The 18,193-nt window shown below is 53.0% G+C and overlaps 7 protein-coding genes across 7 annotated transcripts; 1 reads left to right on the top strand and 6 right to left on the bottom strand.

The window, feature by feature from the left end:
* Positions 1–398: 398 nt before the first annotated feature.
* J4E82_002533 (uncharacterized protein) lies at positions 399–1,346 on the bottom strand (the record flags this gene model as incomplete). The annotated part of the gene is made up of 1 exon (XM_051728832.1): positions 399–1,346. The coding sequence occupies one exon, from the start codon at positions 1,344–1,346 to the stop codon at positions 399–401; it is 948 nt and encodes a 315-aa protein (XP_051591350.1).
* A 1,411-nt stretch (positions 1,347–2,757) lies between these two features.
* Positions 2,758–3,906, bottom strand: J4E82_002532 (uncharacterized protein; the record flags this gene model as incomplete). The annotated part of the gene is made up of 1 exon (XM_051728831.1): positions 2,758–3,906. One exon carries the CDS (start codon positions 3,904–3,906, stop codon positions 2,758–2,760), a length of 1,149 nt encoding a protein of 382 aa, XP_051591349.1.
* Positions 3,907–4,618: 712 nt separating this feature from the next.
* Positions 4,619–4,905, bottom strand: PMP3 (plasma membrane proteolipid Pmp3; the record flags this gene model as incomplete). The annotated part of the gene is made up of 3 exons (XM_051728830.1): positions 4,619–4,657; positions 4,715–4,832; positions 4,889–4,905. The coding sequence occupies 3 exons, from the start codon at positions 4,903–4,905 to the stop codon at positions 4,619–4,621; spliced, it is 174 nt and encodes a 57-aa protein (XP_051591348.1).
* A 1,370-nt stretch (positions 4,906–6,275) lies between these two features.
* Positions 6,276–6,872, bottom strand: J4E82_002530 (uncharacterized protein; the record flags this gene model as incomplete). The annotated part of the gene is made up of 2 exons (XM_051728829.1): positions 6,276–6,713; positions 6,765–6,872. 2 exons carry the CDS (start codon positions 6,870–6,872, stop codon positions 6,276–6,278), a joined length of 546 nt encoding a protein of 181 aa, XP_051591347.1.
* Positions 6,873–7,385: 513 nt separating this feature from the next.
* Positions 7,386–8,915, bottom strand: J4E82_002529 (uncharacterized protein; the record flags this gene model as incomplete). Its single annotated transcript, XM_051728828.1, has 2 exons — positions 7,386–8,567; positions 8,625–8,915. The coding sequence occupies 2 exons, from the start codon at positions 8,913–8,915 to the stop codon at positions 7,386–7,388; spliced, it is 1,473 nt and encodes a 490-aa protein (XP_051591346.1).
* A 1,264-nt stretch (positions 8,916–10,179) lies between these two features.
* Positions 10,180–11,885, bottom strand: J4E82_002528 (uncharacterized protein; the record flags this gene model as incomplete). Its single annotated transcript, XM_051728827.1, has 2 exons — positions 10,180–11,524; positions 11,668–11,885. The coding sequence occupies 2 exons, from the start codon at positions 11,883–11,885 to the stop codon at positions 10,180–10,182; spliced, it is 1,563 nt and encodes a 520-aa protein (XP_051591345.1).
* Positions 11,886–13,171: 1,286 nt separating this feature from the next.
* Positions 13,172–17,945, top strand: J4E82_002527 (uncharacterized protein; the record flags this gene model as incomplete). Its single annotated transcript, XM_051728826.1, has 5 exons — positions 13,172–13,271; positions 13,344–13,527; positions 13,599–16,710; positions 16,761–17,873; positions 17,931–17,945. 5 exons carry the CDS (start codon positions 13,172–13,174, stop codon positions 17,943–17,945), a joined length of 4,524 nt encoding a protein of 1,507 aa, XP_051591344.1.
* Positions 17,946–18,193: the final 248 nt, after the last annotated feature.

Genomic DNA, 18,193 nt, shown 5'->3' with positions numbered 1-18,193 from the left:
TCCAAGGAGAAGTAGTATTAACCAGACTCGCTTAAATTCATCTATATACAAACTGAGATGCTCCCCTCCGAGATCGTCAAGGAACACCCCCCGTCTTCCATCCATCTAATTACAGTATTTAAAACAACAGCTCAAGTAAATGAGTGTATGGTAGGTCAGTTATGTACAGAACTAAAGGAGCGGCATCAAACCCATCGGAAGGGATCCTAAGCCGAGCTCACTCTATTCATACTCTTTTGTTTCTCTTTCATCCCCGTGAATTGCCCAGCAAACCACAAGTTGTTCTTGTCATCGTAATCTCTTTCAAATATTATATTATTCCAACTCTTGCTTGTCGTGCGTGTATCGAGATTGCTGTTGCCATGGACCATGTAGAGAAAAGCAGCATAGTGAGATGCTTACTCAGGCTTTCCGAGAATACCGCGGGCCATGTGGCGCTTGCGGAGGTTGTACTCAACAGCGCGCTTCTTAGCGGCAGTGCTCTGGGTGAAGGCTGCGGAGCCACCGAAAGGACCAGCGAGGGCAGAGTTCTGCATGCGGACGATGCAGACGTTGCTGGCACCACCGGCGGTACCCTGGCAGGTCATACCAGCTGGCATCTGGACCTTGACGGGGAAGTCCATGACGGAAGCGGCAGAGAGACCTCCAATACCGATACCGGGGACGTTCTGGGTGACAGTGGCGTCCTGGAAGGCGGCAGGGTCAGTTCCACCGGAGGTAGCGTCGATCTGAGCGGTCAGGGGACCGGCACCGTCCTGGTTGACTTGGTGGAAGGTCATGGTGATGGTGCCGTCATCGGCAGTGGTGGGAAGACCAGAGGTCGCTCCAGTGCCTGCGGCAGCGGCAACACCCTTCTCAGTAGTTCCCTTGGGAGTCTTGGTGCCTGCAGCAGCAGCACCGCCAGCGGCACCTCCAGCGCCTCCAGCGCCACCGGTAAGAGCGTCGAGAAGACCACGCTTGTTGTTGGCAGCCGCACCAGCACCAGTAGCAGCGCCAGCACCGGTAGCAGCACCAGCACCAGTGGCAGCACCAGCACCAGTAGCAGCGCCAGTAGCAGCGCCACCGGCACCTCCTCCCATGAACATGGCGATAGCAGCACCAGCGTCAACAGCACCGCCACCCTGAGTGCGTCCAAGAGCCGAAGCCTTGCCACCCATCTCGCGGGTACGGATGATGGAAGTATCAGCCTCAGAGCCGCAGAGGGGAGAGGCGCAGTCACGGGGAGTACCATCCTGGACGGAAAGACCAGGCATGTTTACACCGTTGGCACCCTGGATCTCAGAGACGACACCGTGGGCCTGGACGGAGGCGGCAATAGCAGCAACGACGGCGAGAGAGTAACGCATCTTGATGGATATGGAGTTGGATTATAGAAAGGTTGTTGAAGATTGGAAAATAAGGACTGTGATGTCGAAAGGATTGATGAGAAAGATGTAAATGAGTAGTGAATTAAGCAAGCGACCGGCGCAAGAATGTAATTAGAAGGATGGAAAAGAAGAAAGAAGCGAGTCTGGTTGATTGAATTGTTGAGTGATGGTGATATCGACTCTAGGAGGACGAGCAGAGAGGTTTATATACAACTCTCTCATGGTGCATCTGACATTGCCGAAAGCTTAGCATAGACACAAGCATTCACCGGTCTGTGTTTCCGATCCACCAAGGAATGATAGCGCCCGCAGCCCCTTGCTGCCATGGCCAAACAAGATGATGGCTGTGGGACGAGGTCGTGATACTGTGAGCATAGACTCTAAACGGAGAGCTGAGACGATGCTGGTCGAACGATGGTCAGGGTTACTCCACTATGATCCATTCCGCTAGGATATCCACAGCGGGAGGATCATCTCCAGAAGCTTGACTCAGGATTTTGCTAAGGCTTGTTCGGAACAACAATGTCGCGTTGTGGCAGTGCGCATTGACGTTTGGTATCTGAGAAGGCACATCACCCGCAGATGTGTATCAGCAGCCAAGTTTCGTTCTAAACTCGGCGATCGAAACAGTATCGTGGGAAGACCGTTTCGCTGGCACTTGTCTCCAAGTAGTTGCTGCTCTGTTCAAGTTTACGCAGTTGTTCGCATTTCGCGGTCGCATACCAGAAGAAAGCAACAGAAAAAGTCGCTCGCCGTTACCGGCAACTATGCACCGCTTTGTCGTTCGTGAACGGTTAGCTAGCAATCCGGCCGAGGTAGAAAGGCGATGGTTGTTTCAGTAGCGGGTTTTGAAACTCTAAAGTTTAGCATCGTTCGAGGGTTAGCGCGTTGCTTCTTGCCTCAACCTCAGTCCCGGATATTCCCGAAACCTTGAAGCAGCCTCAAGCACGACTCGACACGGTCATGTACTCCACCGCAGCACTGTAATAGCAAAGAAAGTTTGTCGTGACAGCTTCGAGAACATGAGGCGGTGAGATGGTCCAGCAAGATGCAGGTTCTGGATGCGGAATTTCATGCCATCAACCTCCACGATGTTTCGCTACGGGCTGTCCGGCTCTAACAAGGCTTGTAAGAGCCCCGCGATATGGAGCAGTAGCTGCAGTAGCTGCATTGTGAGGCAAGCACAACAAACCGGAGAAACTGACCGCCTGGGAGCCCACTACCACAGTCAACAACGCTCGTCATGTGTGCATGCAAGCCCTGAATCAGTGCATGATTGCACCTTTCTTCTCCCTATTGATCAACTACATGTCGATCTCTAGCATCCACAATCTTTTCGTGCAACACGGCTCCACTCTGCCTTCTTCTTCATCTTCGTCTTGGTCAACTTCTAGTTACCCAACTGTCCTTGTGCCCAAGCTCGGAAGTCCCTAACCTCTTTAATCCACACATATCTCACGCATATCTCCTGAAGCTCAAAGAAGAGTGATGTTGCTTCCAAGAAACCCTTGCTGATTGAGCTCTTGATGAACAGCAACAGTATAATAACGGCTCGGCTCTGCGCTTCCTTTCCGTATTCTACGATCGGAGTTCCATTGCCAACGCCGTTGGCGGTCCCGTTGGTCGCTGTATCCTGCTGTAAGGTCGGAGGTGGCGCCTCCATCTTCTCTATGAGCCGCAGTGCATGCTGTATATAGTGGAGGGTCACGTCCTGACCATTTACGCCGAGGTCCTCGAAGGTGCGGCTGACGTGAAGTTTGGTGAGAAAGTCGAGGGAAGGGATCTCAAGTGGAAGGTGCGCGAGTTCTTGAACGGCCTGTTCGGGTTCTTCTTTGAGTTTTCGAAGTATAACATCGTCCCAGGACTGTGAACTATCGAGTGCTTGCACCTGATTCTTATGCAGTGAATTTTTCTCTTTCGCTGTTGATACAGGCTCTTGAGCGGGCTGTTCAGAAGCTTGTATTTGCGGCTCGGGCAGCTTGTCCCAGACTTGTTCTTCAACAAGCATCTGCATGTACGGTAGCAGATCGAATACTTCGAGCGTATCCTCGTTGTATAGTCTCGCAAGGACCATTTGTGGCGCCGCTTGCGAAGGCGATGGTTCCTTCGACAGTAAAGTTGTGATATATCTCGCCCTAGTTTTTCGAATGTCCGCTGTAGTGGGCCCAGCATTCGTGCCTTTACTATTGACCGTGTCTACCTGCTCCATGCCTGACTTCTCATTGGTCTTCATAAGAGCCTCCACCCAGTGCGTCAAATAAGGCTTTTGTCTCATGGGAATCTCCTCATGCGCCTTCCAGAGCTTGTACTCGCAGTTTAAGATTACTACAAGCACTTCTACACTTGGCTCTAGCTCCGCCCGTTCGACGTATGCATCGAGCGTATTTTTTACCCGTATCGACTGGAAGAAGGGCGCGTCATCAATGTTTAACGAGTGGGAAGCTGCGTCGAGATCGCGAATCGCGTCGTCGTTTGGTTTGGTCGGGTCGCTAAGGGCGTTGATTTCGGCGGCTGTAAGTGTGGCTGTCATTAAGCTCATATTGGGCGGTATTTATATCGCGCCTTGCGCTTCGAACGATAGGAATGTGGTGAGTGATACGTTTCGGACTGGAGGGAATACATAAGGGTCGAAATGGGTGAGGTGTCACGGTTGTGAGTGCTGGTGCGGAGCGCGTGAACCTTGGAAAGAACGGCGAGGCACGTGCCAAGCATCGCATCGTGCCTTTGGTTCAGCCACACATCGGACTGGGGAAACGACGAAAGCATCAGTGGTCCCCAAAGCGAATGATATTTCTACTGTTGTAACAAGTGCATTGAGTGAAGACGGAGCAAAAAGTTGATCCATTATGACAAGATACACTTCAAGGTCACTAAACTTCAAGCAAAAGGGTCATAAAGTGTTCGTGAAATGTTGGATTATTCTCATTACAGCACGCTCATAGGAACGCACCAGGATACTCGGAAGAAAACTCAAGAGAGTCCTAGGGGACCAAGACGCCATAACCTAAAACTATTCATGACATTACAGACGAGCCAAGCCAAACCGCCTTCAATCAACCGGGAGTTCCGGCATACCCGGACAGCCCCATGCTAAGTGGTACCTAGCATCGCAGATATCGATAGATGTCGGCGAGAGTCGAATGTCGGTGAAGTGTTGGCGTTGGCGGAAAAAGATGAAGATGGGTATCGTGATATGACTTTGTTCGTCAAGCCGCTATTGCGGCATCGTGAAAGGTGTTTGCGCGCCCCCGCTAAAACTTGAATATAATGTACAGGGCGTGGATGATACCCTGGCATGATCGTTAGTATGCTATTGATGGATGGTGGGTGCGCAGCCCGGAACTCACCGGAATGTAACCGAGGACGGTCAACAGGATGTTGATGAGGAAATCAGCGTTGCATCCGCGCTCGAGGAAAACACCTAGAGGAGGCAGGATGATGGCAAGGAGGATCTTGCAGATGTCGCTGTAGATGGTTAGCATCGACGTCTTGCGCTGCGGAAGTTGCTGGAGCTGACATACCTGGCGGTGAAAGGCATGTTGGGTGGGTTGTTTTTGTGTGGGAGAGAAGTTCTCTGGTACTGGAGAAGTGTTTGTAGAGTGGATTGATGGTGTGATGAGTTGTGCCAAACAGCGGGAGCCAGGTTAGTATTTATGGTTGTGACGCAGGCAGCTGATGACCATAAGAGTGACGTAGCCGGTGGAATTTGGCAAGGATAAGCCGCGTACCCGCCGCCGGTTTAACTGCCACACCCCGTGTGGCGTCATACGTAGTTTGAATGCGCCGAGTGTTCCGATTCACAAAGCAAGTTGCGCAGTCAAACTTCCAAGCAGCGCTTCCAGGTGGAAATTGCATGTCAAGCCATCTTTGTGACGCATGCCACGTTCTGAGGCTATGGAGAAGCGCATCAAGATACTTGGTCTAGCCTGCGTTCACTTGCGGACGTGTTTCCGATGCCTTGTCTGCTAAACGTCCATCTCTTTGGACAGCCAAAGAAGCGCTTGGCTAAAGGCCTGGACTGTTCACCAGCCACAAGAGCTGCGCAAGCTCGACGACCATGTGCCGTCGATCCACTGCCCATCACCTCACGTCACATCAACCGCCGCTAACCATGATGCAAAGCCTCAACATGTGGCGTCGGCTTCTATTCATAGCTAGAAGTGGCTAAAATCTGGGGAGCAGGTCAACCGACTGGAGCTTTCGTTCCACCTTGGCCGCGCCTGCTTGCACCCCTGGTGGGTTGGCGTCAAGCGACGCATCTCCGCAGTTTTCTTTCGCAAAGCCCCTAGCGATGAGTCGCTCAAAGTCCTGCACGGATAGATCGCCGGTTAGCTTGGCATTGTGCCAGCTGTGCACCTCGAGGAATATGCCGGTGTGCGGCCGGAATCGATCGAAATTGCTTTGCCCATCGAGCAATCGCGATACTGTGCACAAAACACTAGAGATCTGCATCAACGTCACACTACGGCTGCTAGATACCGCAGTCAATCTTCCCTAGGCAGAGAACGTTGCCTTCATCTGTTGAGACTTGACACAGAACACGACTGTTACCATCAGGGTCATATATAACAAAAACTATCTCTTTGGTACGTGTAATGAGTCAAAGCCTCTGCCATATCTTTCTTAGAGCGTGAGCTATATCCTGTATGCATTGTTGCAGTATATGCGCACTACATTTGCGACTGCGCGACCTATGCTTTAATCTCACAGAGCTCAGACAGATGCCTTCACTTTCACATGTTTACGATAACATCAAGATCAACCAGGATATCAACGCACATTTACGCATGCACAAAGCGAAGGACAGATGTCAAAAGAACATGGGATATCATTCATCGGGTATCAATCCAAAATGCCATCAAACGTGACCGTCCTCACAAAGGGGGACCTTTATACTACCACCACAGCTTAACGCCTCTCGGCCTCAGCCTGCTTTTGCAAGTCTGCTTCGACACCCCTCTGCCTCGCCTTTCCCTCATCGTGCTGCCGTTGCGCCTCTTCCTTTTGCGCTGCATTGCCGGTCAAACCTGCAACAGCACCACCAACCGTACCACCAAGCCTATCTCCGATGCCCTTGCCGAGGTCGTTGACCTGTCCAGCAGCTTCTTGCTCCTTGCCCTCCTTGTTCTGCTGAATACCCTGCTGCTTGAGGCCCTCGGCACCGACAAGACCGCCGAGCGCTTCTTTGGCGGCGCCCATGTTTTGGTTCCATGAGCCTTCGGTGCGATCCGAGTTGTCCTTTGCGACGCCGCCTGAGGGAGTTACGGAGAAGGGACCGGCTTTGGCGGCTGAGTGAGAGAGATCATGTTCGGCGGCCGCAGTGTCTTTGCGGTTCTCGCCTTGAGCCTGGTGGAAGTCAGTACAGAAGTTCAAAGGGGAGGAAACAAAGAGACTAACCTTGTCGGCGGTGTTACCCGTCAGAGAGCCGATGGCGCTCTGGACAGCGCCTGTGGCTTGGTCCAAGTAGGACTGAGGAGTCGAGGTATGGTCCTTGTTTGAAGACATAGTTGTGTAGTTGTGTTTTGGTGTGGATTGAGGATCTCGAGTGTATTTGAGAGAGCTGTAGTTGTATTGACCCTTGAGTCGTCGTCGCAGTGGGATTATATATATCCCTCTGTTTGTTTGGCAAGGTGGTGGAGCATGTGAAGTATGACGTCACGCCCCACGCGTTGGGCTCCCGCAACGCGCAACTTTGCCCTGCGCGGGAGATCTGACGAAAGTGGCGTTTGGAAACGCGACATGTGCAACACTCGTGGTCTGTTTCATAATGCTCGTGGGTCTAGATGACATCGCTTTAGGGATCAACTGATCTTTCGACATGTACTATGATGCAATGTAGAGATTCACCGAGCAGACGCCGGTATTCCATGGATGTTAACCAGCGCAGGGTGGGTAGAGAGCAAACTGCTACTCTATGAAAATCTATTGACCTACACTAATGTGTCGAGATGGGTATGTTGCTCCAGATCCAAACGCCAGAAAACAATCGTTTTTGAGTTTTGAGGGTTTTCTCATCCATCACCAATGACAGATACCTCCCTCGCTATCATCAACACTCCAAGTACCAGCCAGACCAACAATCTCAACTTGCCCATTGAAACCCTCTGCAATCTTGCCTAGCCGCGCAACGCCATCGTCAACACCAAAGGACGCACCAATCTCTGCTGGCCCGTTGTTGAGTAATCGCTTTGCCCACGCATCGATTGCCGGCTCGCCCGTCTCATCCCGCGCTTGCTTCAGGAATGGAATTAAAGCTGTACCTCCCGTACCACGGAGCTTTTTGCTTCCTGTACGGGCCATAGTGTTGGCGAGGTTGACGCGCTGGTTGTTTGCTTGCTTGGGCGACACCGATCGGGCGTGCGACTGTGTCTCACGCGACTTGATGATGATGTACCGCGAGACGAGTTGGATGTGCTTATCCCGCAGGCTTCGCAGCATGGCCAGGCATGCATCGTAGGCAGTGGTAAGGGCCCGATCCTTGCGATTTACTGTAACGTATTCCCGGATGTTTGCAATGCTCTCCATATGCTCCAGGAACCTACGGTGAGGTCCAGGCATATAGTTCCGCATATCCTGGATGAAACCATGCGAAGGTCCAGATGAAGCAGGGTTTTCTATGTTAGTCCGCTTCTCACCAGTAGGTCTATGCTCAACCCCTAGGACGATGTCGAAGAACTGAATGGTCGAGCTCTGAGCGTTGCTGCCACCACTGAATTGCACATATGGCTGTTGACCAGTGCCATCATCAAACATGACTCCATTTGGAAGGCCCGCGTCTGCCATGTTTTTACTTCCAGCTAGGAATGGTCGGATGCGGTGGTAGAAGACGTGTGGGTCGCAGCTCTCGTACATGCGCTCCAAAAGAGCACCTATCTCGTCAAGTCGCTCCGCAAAGGATCGTAAACAGTGCACGACTGTGTTGCTGTCGCCACGTCTAGCTGCTGCGATAGCTTCGATCATCATCGGAATAACTGGTCCAGCTCTCGCTTCTATCGCTACAGATACCAGGTAAAACCATGATTCGTCCATTGAGCCAGTGAAGGTCATGTGCGTTGCAAGGTTGTCCAGTGTATCCGTAGGCTCGCCATCGAACATAGGTCGCCAATTCCACAGGCACACCCCTGCAAAGGTTGCCACCGGTGGCAGTTCCAGGTGTCTGCACGTTTCCATGAAAGGTATCGAGATAGAGGGCGGGACAATCTGCACAGAATCGTTAGCAACGCGATACACCTATGTATGCAGACTATCAAGACTTACATCGGCGGGCTTGTCACCGCCCCAGACATACCCATGGGCAATGAATCCCAAGATGGAATAGGCTCGCTGCCACTCGGCTTTCGTGAGAAGGAGGTCGGTCTCAAGTACTGGAAGTGCATCTACTATTCGACGTAGCCGCTTGGCCAGGATCAGACTCTGGAAGTTGCGTACAATTGTCTCCCATGGCTGGTAGTAGCGATCTGGTAGAACATCGATGGGTATCTCATCAGGCAAGAAGCCGTTCCGAGCTGATATGTCATAATCGCCCAACCGAGGTAGAGCGGGAAGCATTGTGATGGTTGACAGCGAAGAAAATTGATGGTGTTTTTGTTAGAAAGGTGACGTTAAAGTGGTGTCCAAGGTGGTTGTTGACCAGTAGCCTTTAGCTTTCGAAATTTGGTGCGCAAGAAATGTCGCGTGATGCAATCGGAGCCGAAGGGTGAATGTGCCTTGACCAACGGCCGTCGAGGTTGTTGCCACCCAAAAATTTCCCCAGAATTGATGGAGGGGTTGCCGGATCTTTAAAGGCACAATCGGTGGAGGTTGAAGCAGGTATAACCTAATTATGTGGTGCTTGCGTGTGGGCGAAAGGAACCTAGGCTTGTCGGGTAGGCTGTCTCGGAGGCGGGACCTAAGCACCAGATGAGTTGGGTCCGAGTTTGAAGGAGGGGTTAGGCCCAAAGAATAGTAGAAAACAGCTGACTCGACTGAGCTGCAACTGGAACACGAACAGTAGTAAAGTAGTCAGAGAAACAGTGTGAGAGGAGCAGCAGCATTATATTTGCCTTCCGGCCGCGGCTGCGAACCTTGGTGGATTATGTCAAAGAGGCAGGCCGAAACGCGCAATGCTCAGTAATTGCCTAAGAGAAATCTTCGTTCCGAGCTGTCCGCGCAATCGGTTTCGTGGGCGTCACCTTGGGTCACATTAGCAATCAATTTACTCTCAGATTCGATGATTCCACTACAGGCGGAGGTAGCGCGGCTGGCCGACGGGCTGCTAACCCTCTCTCCACACTAGCGTAGGTACCCTGCATGCAAACGGCTGGCTGCCGAAGTCGGTGAATCGGCCGTTGGAGGAAACGTGGGTTAAGCTGTTAAGTCCGCAAATGATGGCTGAGACCAGCAACGCGAATGCTCGATGATGGTTTTCGCCTCTTGTGATGAGATCACGACGCCAGGACTGAATCTTCGCACAAGGCTACGCACAGCCTATCTAGCCTCGCCAGCACAGTATACCTCCCCGCAAAATCCCGTTCCTGTACTCCGACGCTACTGCAGCGGCAGCAAGCTAAGGTCGCAGATCAGGAACCACATGTTAGCCACTGGGCTGTCTGTACATACAGTAAAGTTCCCATCAGCCTGAACAGTGCGGCTCAGATCGCAACGATAGGAGCAACTGTGTTTGTTATAGTTCCGAGTTGGAGTGCGAAAGTGGTGATGGAATCCGAGACGCGAACGGCACCACATCGGTGAAAGCGGCGAAGTAGGATGGAAAAGTCTAGTGTTGCGAGCGAGAACTACAACATCTATGTCCATTTCTCGCGACAACCCAACACTACTGACCCTCTCTCCAAGGCATCCTCTCCACACCCCGCACCCATCTCCGCCTCCTCCATTCGCCCTTGCGACTTGGCGCATGGCTCTCCCATGCCCGACGCAGAACTTCTTTCTCTTGATCGCCAATATCCTTGCTACCTCCCTTTGATCCGGTCCGCTTCTTTAACTTTGCCTTCGCTGCGTTGGCTTTCTCTCCATCACTCTCTAGGACCTCGTAGTGCAAATCCGTGACCCATCGCTCACCCTCGACCTCAACTTCCACACCTGTGACACAGCGATCTTCGACCCATTCACGGGACAAGAGATCTAGTGTCCATTTCTTGTCGCTCCAGCGCCAGCCGCGAGGTGGGAGCACGTCTTCGAAAAACGGTGTGCCACGGGGTCTGTCGCCGCTGATCCTAGAAGGCGATAAAGGGGAGTAAGGCGATGGTGAAAACATGAAACCCTCGTACTCGCCATGCTCGTCGTGCAGTGCGCGGTGCTGTAGTTCAAAAATCTCGACTTCGCGGGTCTCTGGCGATGTCTCCAGTTCTATGTCTGCGCGCGAGATGGTGAGGAGAAAAGAACGGCTTTCGTGTTCTGCATCGGAGATGAACTTTTCGCTTTCGGGCGTTGTAAGGAGATCCTGAACGTTAGGGTGGCCCAACGCCGTTAAAGTGTATCCGATAACGAGGAATATCGCACGCCATGGTAGTAGATGCGCTGATATGAACAACAAAACCGATACGACAAGTAAGATGAGATAGAGCATCGATGAGAGGTTCTCGTTACTGAAGTTAGTAAGTGGAGTGATGAAGCTCAGTACAGCGTCGTGGCCGCGGCTGAAGTCCTCCATGCAATTCTGCAGATCGCGCATGTTGCGGAAGAAGTCCTTGCTGAACTCGGGCGCAGGCTTGATTGTCTTTGCGTCTGCTAGCGGTGGTCCTCCTAAGCTCCCCCTCCAAAGATCGCCATCGATATCCACTGCGTTTGCCATAGGCTCTGGATGCCGAGTCAGATACGCAGGTACCATTATGAAAAACATGCCACACGCCAGCGGGAGTACGGGTAGAAGATATAGATCAACACAGACGAATGTCCAGACCAACAGGAACGAGAGGGTTTGTGTGGGCTGTACCCAGGTGAACAAACGAATGAGTCGATTCTGAAGAATGAAGGCAACACCGATGCGCGAGTTGAAGCGACGAAAGTTGGAAGACATGGTAGGGATACTGAAATTGGGGCGAGCGACATAGCTTCGAGAGCGCCGATCCTTGACATGTGGTGCATTGCCACTTGGTGTTGATGAGTCTGGAGGCGAGCTGTCGGAGAGGTCTTCTGAGGGGAGGACTTGTGCGAGCAGCCTGTAAGCATTAGCTCCATCAACAACGTATTGTCTGGTCTAGGATTATTCCTCGCGACAACACCATAATTCGTTTGCTCGAGGAAACAATATCTTCGATATACAACAAGATATGAAAACCTTTGCCTTGCAGACTGTACTCACATGTTCATCATCTTATCTCCTACCCTGCTACTCGACTCCCGACTTATGTTGTCGCCCAAAGATTCCAGCTTGTCTTTGAGTTTGCTAGCCGACAGACGGCGCGAATGTGAATGCGGTCTCTCCGTAGTGGGAGTGCCATCGTTTGACGCATGATGTACCTGGACCACTGGGATGGGTGTGTCGCGGTTCGCCAATGACTCTGCATTGTCAGAGCCCATAGTGGGACCCACTGTGTGTTTCTATTGATCTATTGATAAGGACAAGACTAGATGAATTTGAGTCAAGAACGAGGCCGTAGGTATCGAAGTGTGATTGATAAGGGAGTCACGCTGCTGTTGCGTATTGTTGGAGGCAGGCGTGTCACATGTGGCTGAGTCGCGACTTCTCGATCCGTATAAACGTTCAGCAGCTGCCCAGGCGACACCAAGATAGTGTTCTATCCTAGCTCTTTCGATGGCGATATCTCAACAGCTTACTCTCACGGTTCGATGTGGAAGATGCAGAAACAGGCGTGGTGTTTGATGCAGCAAGCGGATGACGCACATGCATGGGAACTGGGCGTGGCGCTGAGCTTGTGCCGTGGCACGTTGTTCGTTCCGACGTTTTCCCCACATGCGTCCGTGCACCCTTGGGCTGGTGGTGGTGGTGCGCAATCCTGGTGATCAGGGACAGACAACCTTTAGGCTTCGATGTATTTAGAGGATGTCGGTGACCCCTGTGGTACTGTACGGCCTCCGCTTCAGATTAGTGGTGAGATGGAGATTAAGACTGTGGAGCAGCTGCGGAATTCCCGCTGTCATGTTTCGGGGTCGTATGTACGATACATGGACATGATCTATAGCATGCACAACAGAGGGTTCAATCATGCACATGCTGAAAGCCGTGCCATGTGCAGTCGGACTAGGGGTGGTTTGGGTGGTGCAGTCGTCGTTGGCAGGTGATGGTCGCACTGCTTGAGACAACTACTCCGCACCGGAGCGTGGCAGCTTGACTGACTTGACAGCGAGACAGTAAGGCCGTTGGACGATGCGTCCGTTTCCTGGGAGAGGAGAGTTGTTTTGATAATATCCTATTCGCCGCAACGGGCAGATATGGACAGGGGGCCTGTCAACTAGACAACCTTAGTGCCTAGTTGTGGCTTTTGCGGGCTGCCGACCCTCATTGTAACTTTGACGAACGTCGACTACCGCAGCAGCGACCACCTCGCCCCCTTTGCAGCAACACCGCGCCGTGCTTTTTGCGCTGCAACATTGCCCAACCCTGAATAATTCCGATAGCCGTTCGCTCGACTCATTACCGACCGCCGATCGCTTTCACCGCTGTAGCCGGGTCCGTTCGACATGTCGGCATAGGTCTCCCTCGGTGCCCAAGCTCGACGCTTGGAGACCCTCTCGGCGTTCTTTGAAAGAGGAAGACTTTTTTCTTTCTTTGAAGCATCTCGTGACAGCAGAGCTCCAATTGCCTGTGTCGTGACGACCAGCTGTGGAGCTGACATCTGCGGACCATGTCGACGCAGCCGCGAACGACAACTCGGACCATGGAATCGACCAACGTGCCCGAACGGTCAGGGTCCAACATGTCCGAGGATTCTAGTGGCTCCTCAGGTACGAAAAAGCATATGGGGGCAGTCGCGTAATGCGACGTCGTATCGAACGGAGCTAACCCTGCCTCATCAGAAGACCGCGTACGCAAGTTCCAGAAGACGGGCGACCAGGGCAGCCGCCTGCGCAAGACAAGCGCATCCAATGCTATAAGCGCAGCACGACCGCTGCCGACCATCAACAACAACGCCGCAGGACGAGGCAGGGCCAAGGTGCCGTTGGGCCCCCGCGAGCGGCCCCAGGACTTCAACAAGCAGAGGTACGACGCCGCAGCCTCCCGGGCCTACGTAGGTAACTGCACGACAGATCAGCTGACGCGTGAAGCAGCAGAATGGCAAGCGGCGCCAGCGTTGCCTCTCTTGAGACACGCTCCTTCCTCCCCACGCCCGCCAACGAGACGACGGCCACGCGCCCCGTCCCTTCGAACCCACGCTTCAGCTTCACCAAGCAACCGCAGATCAGCAGCCCGGCAAAGGGAGAGTCCAACGAGAACACTGGCTCATATGACTTCCTGCCCGCCGTCAACTTCGATGACTTTGCCAACAGCCTCTCCTACGAGCCCGCGCTAAGCGACTTTCCTGCCCCCGGCACGTTCAAGACCAACGTGCCTGCCGACAGCACCACCCCTAATAACAGCAATAACAATAGCAATAGCAACAACATGCAGCCGTTTACGGGAGCCCCCACCGATACCCGCCCTGCACGTAGCAGCTCTTTCGTTCGCCGCTTCAGCCAGTCCACTGCGAGGAAGCCGAGTGGTGCTTCCACCGCATCCGGCTCTGACCCGTCTGCGATGCCTCCGCCGCCCACCAACATGGCCATCCGATCACGCCGCCAAAGTCACTTCCCTGCCCAGGCACCCTCGAACCCGGCCGCCCGAGCCCCGAGAAAGAGCGTTGGCCCTGGAATGCTGCCAACGAATAGCTTTGAAATGGACAGACTCGCGAATGACAACACGATGCCTACGCTCGGCCGCGCCCCTTCACTGAACAAGGGAAACAGGCGGGAGCCACTCTCTACGAACCTCAACACTACAACCACCGGGGTACCCAAGCTTCCAACTGCCGCACGCAATGCGAAAGCAAAGTCCCTACAGCCGCCCTCGAGACAGCAACCGGGCCACCTGACTGTCTCTATCAGCCCCGATCCGAGTTCCATGCCCTTGGACCATTCCCGCTCACCTGGCAGATCTCCCGCGGCGCAACGATCATACACACCTTCGTCCTCGTCGAGCAAGCGACAGTCAACCGCACCGCACATATCTGGGCTCGGAGCGCGAACTATTAGCCCCACAGACGCTCGGAGGCTGAGGAGGCTGTCCATGAACCCTAACCACCCGCCAAACGGCCCGGTGGGCCCTCCTACACCTCAAGGCGACCAGACATTCGACGAGCGTGCCTTTAGCCAGTCTCCAGCCTTGGCCGTGGGAGGGAGCATGACGCCCTCTTCGGCACGTGCGACACCCGAGCAGAAGCGCAAGTCTTATGCCTCTGGCATCTCGCTTTCCTCAAACTCGAGCTTGAACTCGCTAAAGGTCGGTCCTTCGTCCATACCGTTGCGTACAAATCCTGCTCCGACAAGCTCGCGTTTGCCTGCGCCAAAGCCACGAAACGTGCAAAGCTCAGCTGGTGGAGAACAAGAAGAAGTTCCTCCAGTACCGGCTATACCAAAAGCATATGAGTCTCCCAAGGACCCTGAGCGCAGCAGTTTTGCATTCAATACACCAAACTCGAAGATGAACGCGCCTCCAGCATCTCAAGAGGCTGTCTCGACACCCGATGCACAACGAGTTGAACCTCGGCCCATTGAGACCCAGGACGGTGGCGTTTTGAACAGGAGTACAGGGTCCATCAGACATCGAAGAGGGTTAACCGTCGGAGCTGGTTCGGAAACTGAGAGGACGCCCACCACGGTACAGCAGTCCAGCAAAAAGAATCTGCAGCCAATCAGACTACCACCGCTGAACCTGCTACCACTTGGTACACCATTCAACAACCGGATATCATCTTTCCCTGCGCCTTCTGACGAAGTAGATGAGCGTAATGTCACACCGCCACCTAAACGTGCTGCCAACAAAACGCCTAGTACGCCCATGACAGCGTCCAAGGCGAACTTCTTCTCAAGGAACAACCATCATGATGAATACCACAAACACTTACGTAGCAGCAGTTCAGCATTCAACTTGCGTGCAGCAGACTCGTCGCTTGATACACACCCGAATATCGGTACGATACCCATTCCGACCCTGAACCCGACACGCCAAGCCACCACACCTTTCTCGTCGAATTCATTACCAAAGGGAAGCGGAGAGTTCGCTCGCTTGCAGCCACGACCCAGCGGCGAATACAAGTCATCCGCCAAGGATGTGGAGATGCAGAGCATGGTTGCTGGACCGCGGCCATTACAGAAGAAAAACACATCGGATTCGATCCAGACTTCTGAGTCGACAGAGCCAGAAACGCCTTCTTCTGGTTCATCCTTGCGCCGAAAGCTTAGCCTTAGCGGCTGGAGGAGAGCTTCGTCAAAAGCTGCGACACATCAGTCGCAGAATCCACAGGTCCGAAAACCGGGCACTAAGACGGACGAACAAAGACAGCAGCCTCAACCACCTAAGCACAGCGAGATGCCGCCACCTCGATTACCTGCGTCTGCTACTTGGAGCGGCGCTACTGGTACAACTCCTCCTCCCGCTAAAAGTGGAACCCGACCATCCCTCGACTTTGGACGTCGCAAGACTTCTACAGCAGCTGTCGCAAGTGACACCGAGGCTGAGAAGTCAGGTGCTCGTAAACCCGTGGGAGGCGGTGGAATACGTGCTGTGTCGGGGCACACAGACCAGGCTACCAGCCAGGTGACACAAAAGTCCACGTCCATTTTGACACCGATGCAGCGGATGTTGGGTACGAAGAGCTCGTCAAACATGCTCAAAGCTCGTAATCTCGACCCCAATCTAGATCGGGATGATCTATTAGCCGACGAGGAGATGAAGAAGCTTGCTTCGAAGCGGAAAGATTTTGAGCATGCGGCGAGGGATGTTGATGAGCTTCGCAAGCGCGCCACGGCCAAGGAGCGTGTCACTCCAAGTGATGCTGTACGTATGGCCAACCTGAACATATTCGAGAGGGGGGAGATTATCGACTACAAAGAAGTGTACTTCTGTGGAACGAAGAATGCCAAGAAGCACGTCGGCGACCTTAATGCGCAGACAGCGAACTTTGGCTACGACGACGAACGTGGCGATTACAACATTGTCCTTGGAGACCATCTTGCCTACAGATACGAAGTCGTTGATGTGCTCGGAAAGGGTAGTTTCGGACAGGTCGTGCGCTGCGTAGACCATAAGACGGGAGGACTCGAAGCGATCAAGATCATTCGTAACAAGAAGAGGTTCCATCAGCAAGCTCTGGTCGAAGTCAACATTCTCCAGAAGTTGCGTGAATGGGTAAGTAAACTTGAACCATTTGACAGGGACAACTTGCTGACAAACATCAGGATCCCGACAACAAGCACAGTATGATCAACTTCACCCAGAGCTTCTACTTCCGCGGCCATCTTTGCATCTCTACTGAGCTTCTCGGTATGAACCTGTACGAGTTCATCAAGGCACACGAATTTAAGGGCTTCTCTCTCCGTCTGATCCGCCGGTTCTGCAAACAGATGTTGGCTTCATTGACTCTTCTGAAGACCCAGAAGGTCATTCACTGCGATCTGAAGCCGGAGAATATTCTGCTTGCGCACCCGCTGCACTCGGAAATCAAGGTCATCGATTTTGGATCAAGTTGCTTCGAGACCGAGAAGGTTTACACGTATATCCAGTCGCGATTCTACCGTTCGCCCGAGGTCATCCTTGGTATGAGCTACGGATTGCCGATTGACATGTGGAGTCTGGGTTGTATTCTTGCCGAACTACTAACTGGCTACCCTATCTTTCCTGGAGAGAATGAACAAGAGCAGCTTGCTTGCATCATGGAGATATTTGGACCCCCGGAGAAGCATCTTATCGAGAAGAGTAGCAGGAAGAAATTGTTCTTTGATTCGCTCGGTAAGCCCAGAGTTACCGTCTCGTCAAAAGGTCGCAGGCGAAGGCCCAGCTCGAAGACACTACAGCAAGCTTTGAAGTGTGATGACGAGGCTTTCCTCGACTTCATCACGCGCTGTCTACGATGGGATCCCGAACGCAGAATGAAGCCCGATGAAGCCATGCAGCATGAGTTCATCACTGGCGTTCGCAAAACCAGTCAACAACAACGACGACCTTTCAACGGCCCCTCTGGCGTTTCTTCGCCTGCAAAGCGAATGCCGCCTCCACAATCGGCGCAGCCACGCGTCCGACCTCTTCCAGAGCCTCCAGTGTCTAGTTTCAGTCGTGGGACCGCAGCCAGCGGTCAACGCCAGGTGTCGAGCGGCACCTCCCCTGTAAAGACTTCTGCTCCCGCGAGGCGTCATTCAACGGTGCAAGGACTTGCACCTGGAGCAGCGGGTACTAAGCGTGCCGCAAATGGAGCCCCACTCAATGCCACAAGTGGGAGTGGCCTGCCACGCGCAGCGCAGCGAAGTGTGTCAGGCAAGCCAGACCTCGCTTCGGCTGCGGCCATTGCCAGTCTCGTAAGTCGCAAACTTGACGCCTAGCTTGAGGCCGACAAGCTGCTAACAATGTTGTAGAAAACGCACACATAAATTTACGAAACCGGGAGATATTCTCAATATAGATTAACGATTACTTGGGCATCTCATGAGGTTTCTTACTATATAATAATGGGGTGTTAGCCTGCTGGCAGCTTGGGGTTAGGTTGTTAGGGACTTTTGTGCAGATATGGTTGCGGATGTTATGTTTTCCCATTCAGCGACGTTTATACCCCGAAAAAGTCTCTAGTTGGAGCATTATTTTCATCAGGTGTATTGGTGGGTTTCTTGGATAGTGGGGA

This window comes from Alternaria postmessia, assembly GCF_024291825.1.
Source record: "Alternaria postmessia strain BMP 2775 chromosome Unknown scaffold_10, whole genome shotgun sequence".
NCBI classification, from domain to species: domain Eukaryota; kingdom Fungi; phylum Ascomycota; class Dothideomycetes; order Pleosporales; family Pleosporaceae; genus Alternaria; species Alternaria postmessia.
The sequence above is the reverse complement of the archived record's forward strand: the minus strand, read 5'-3'. Positions and strand labels throughout refer to the sequence as shown.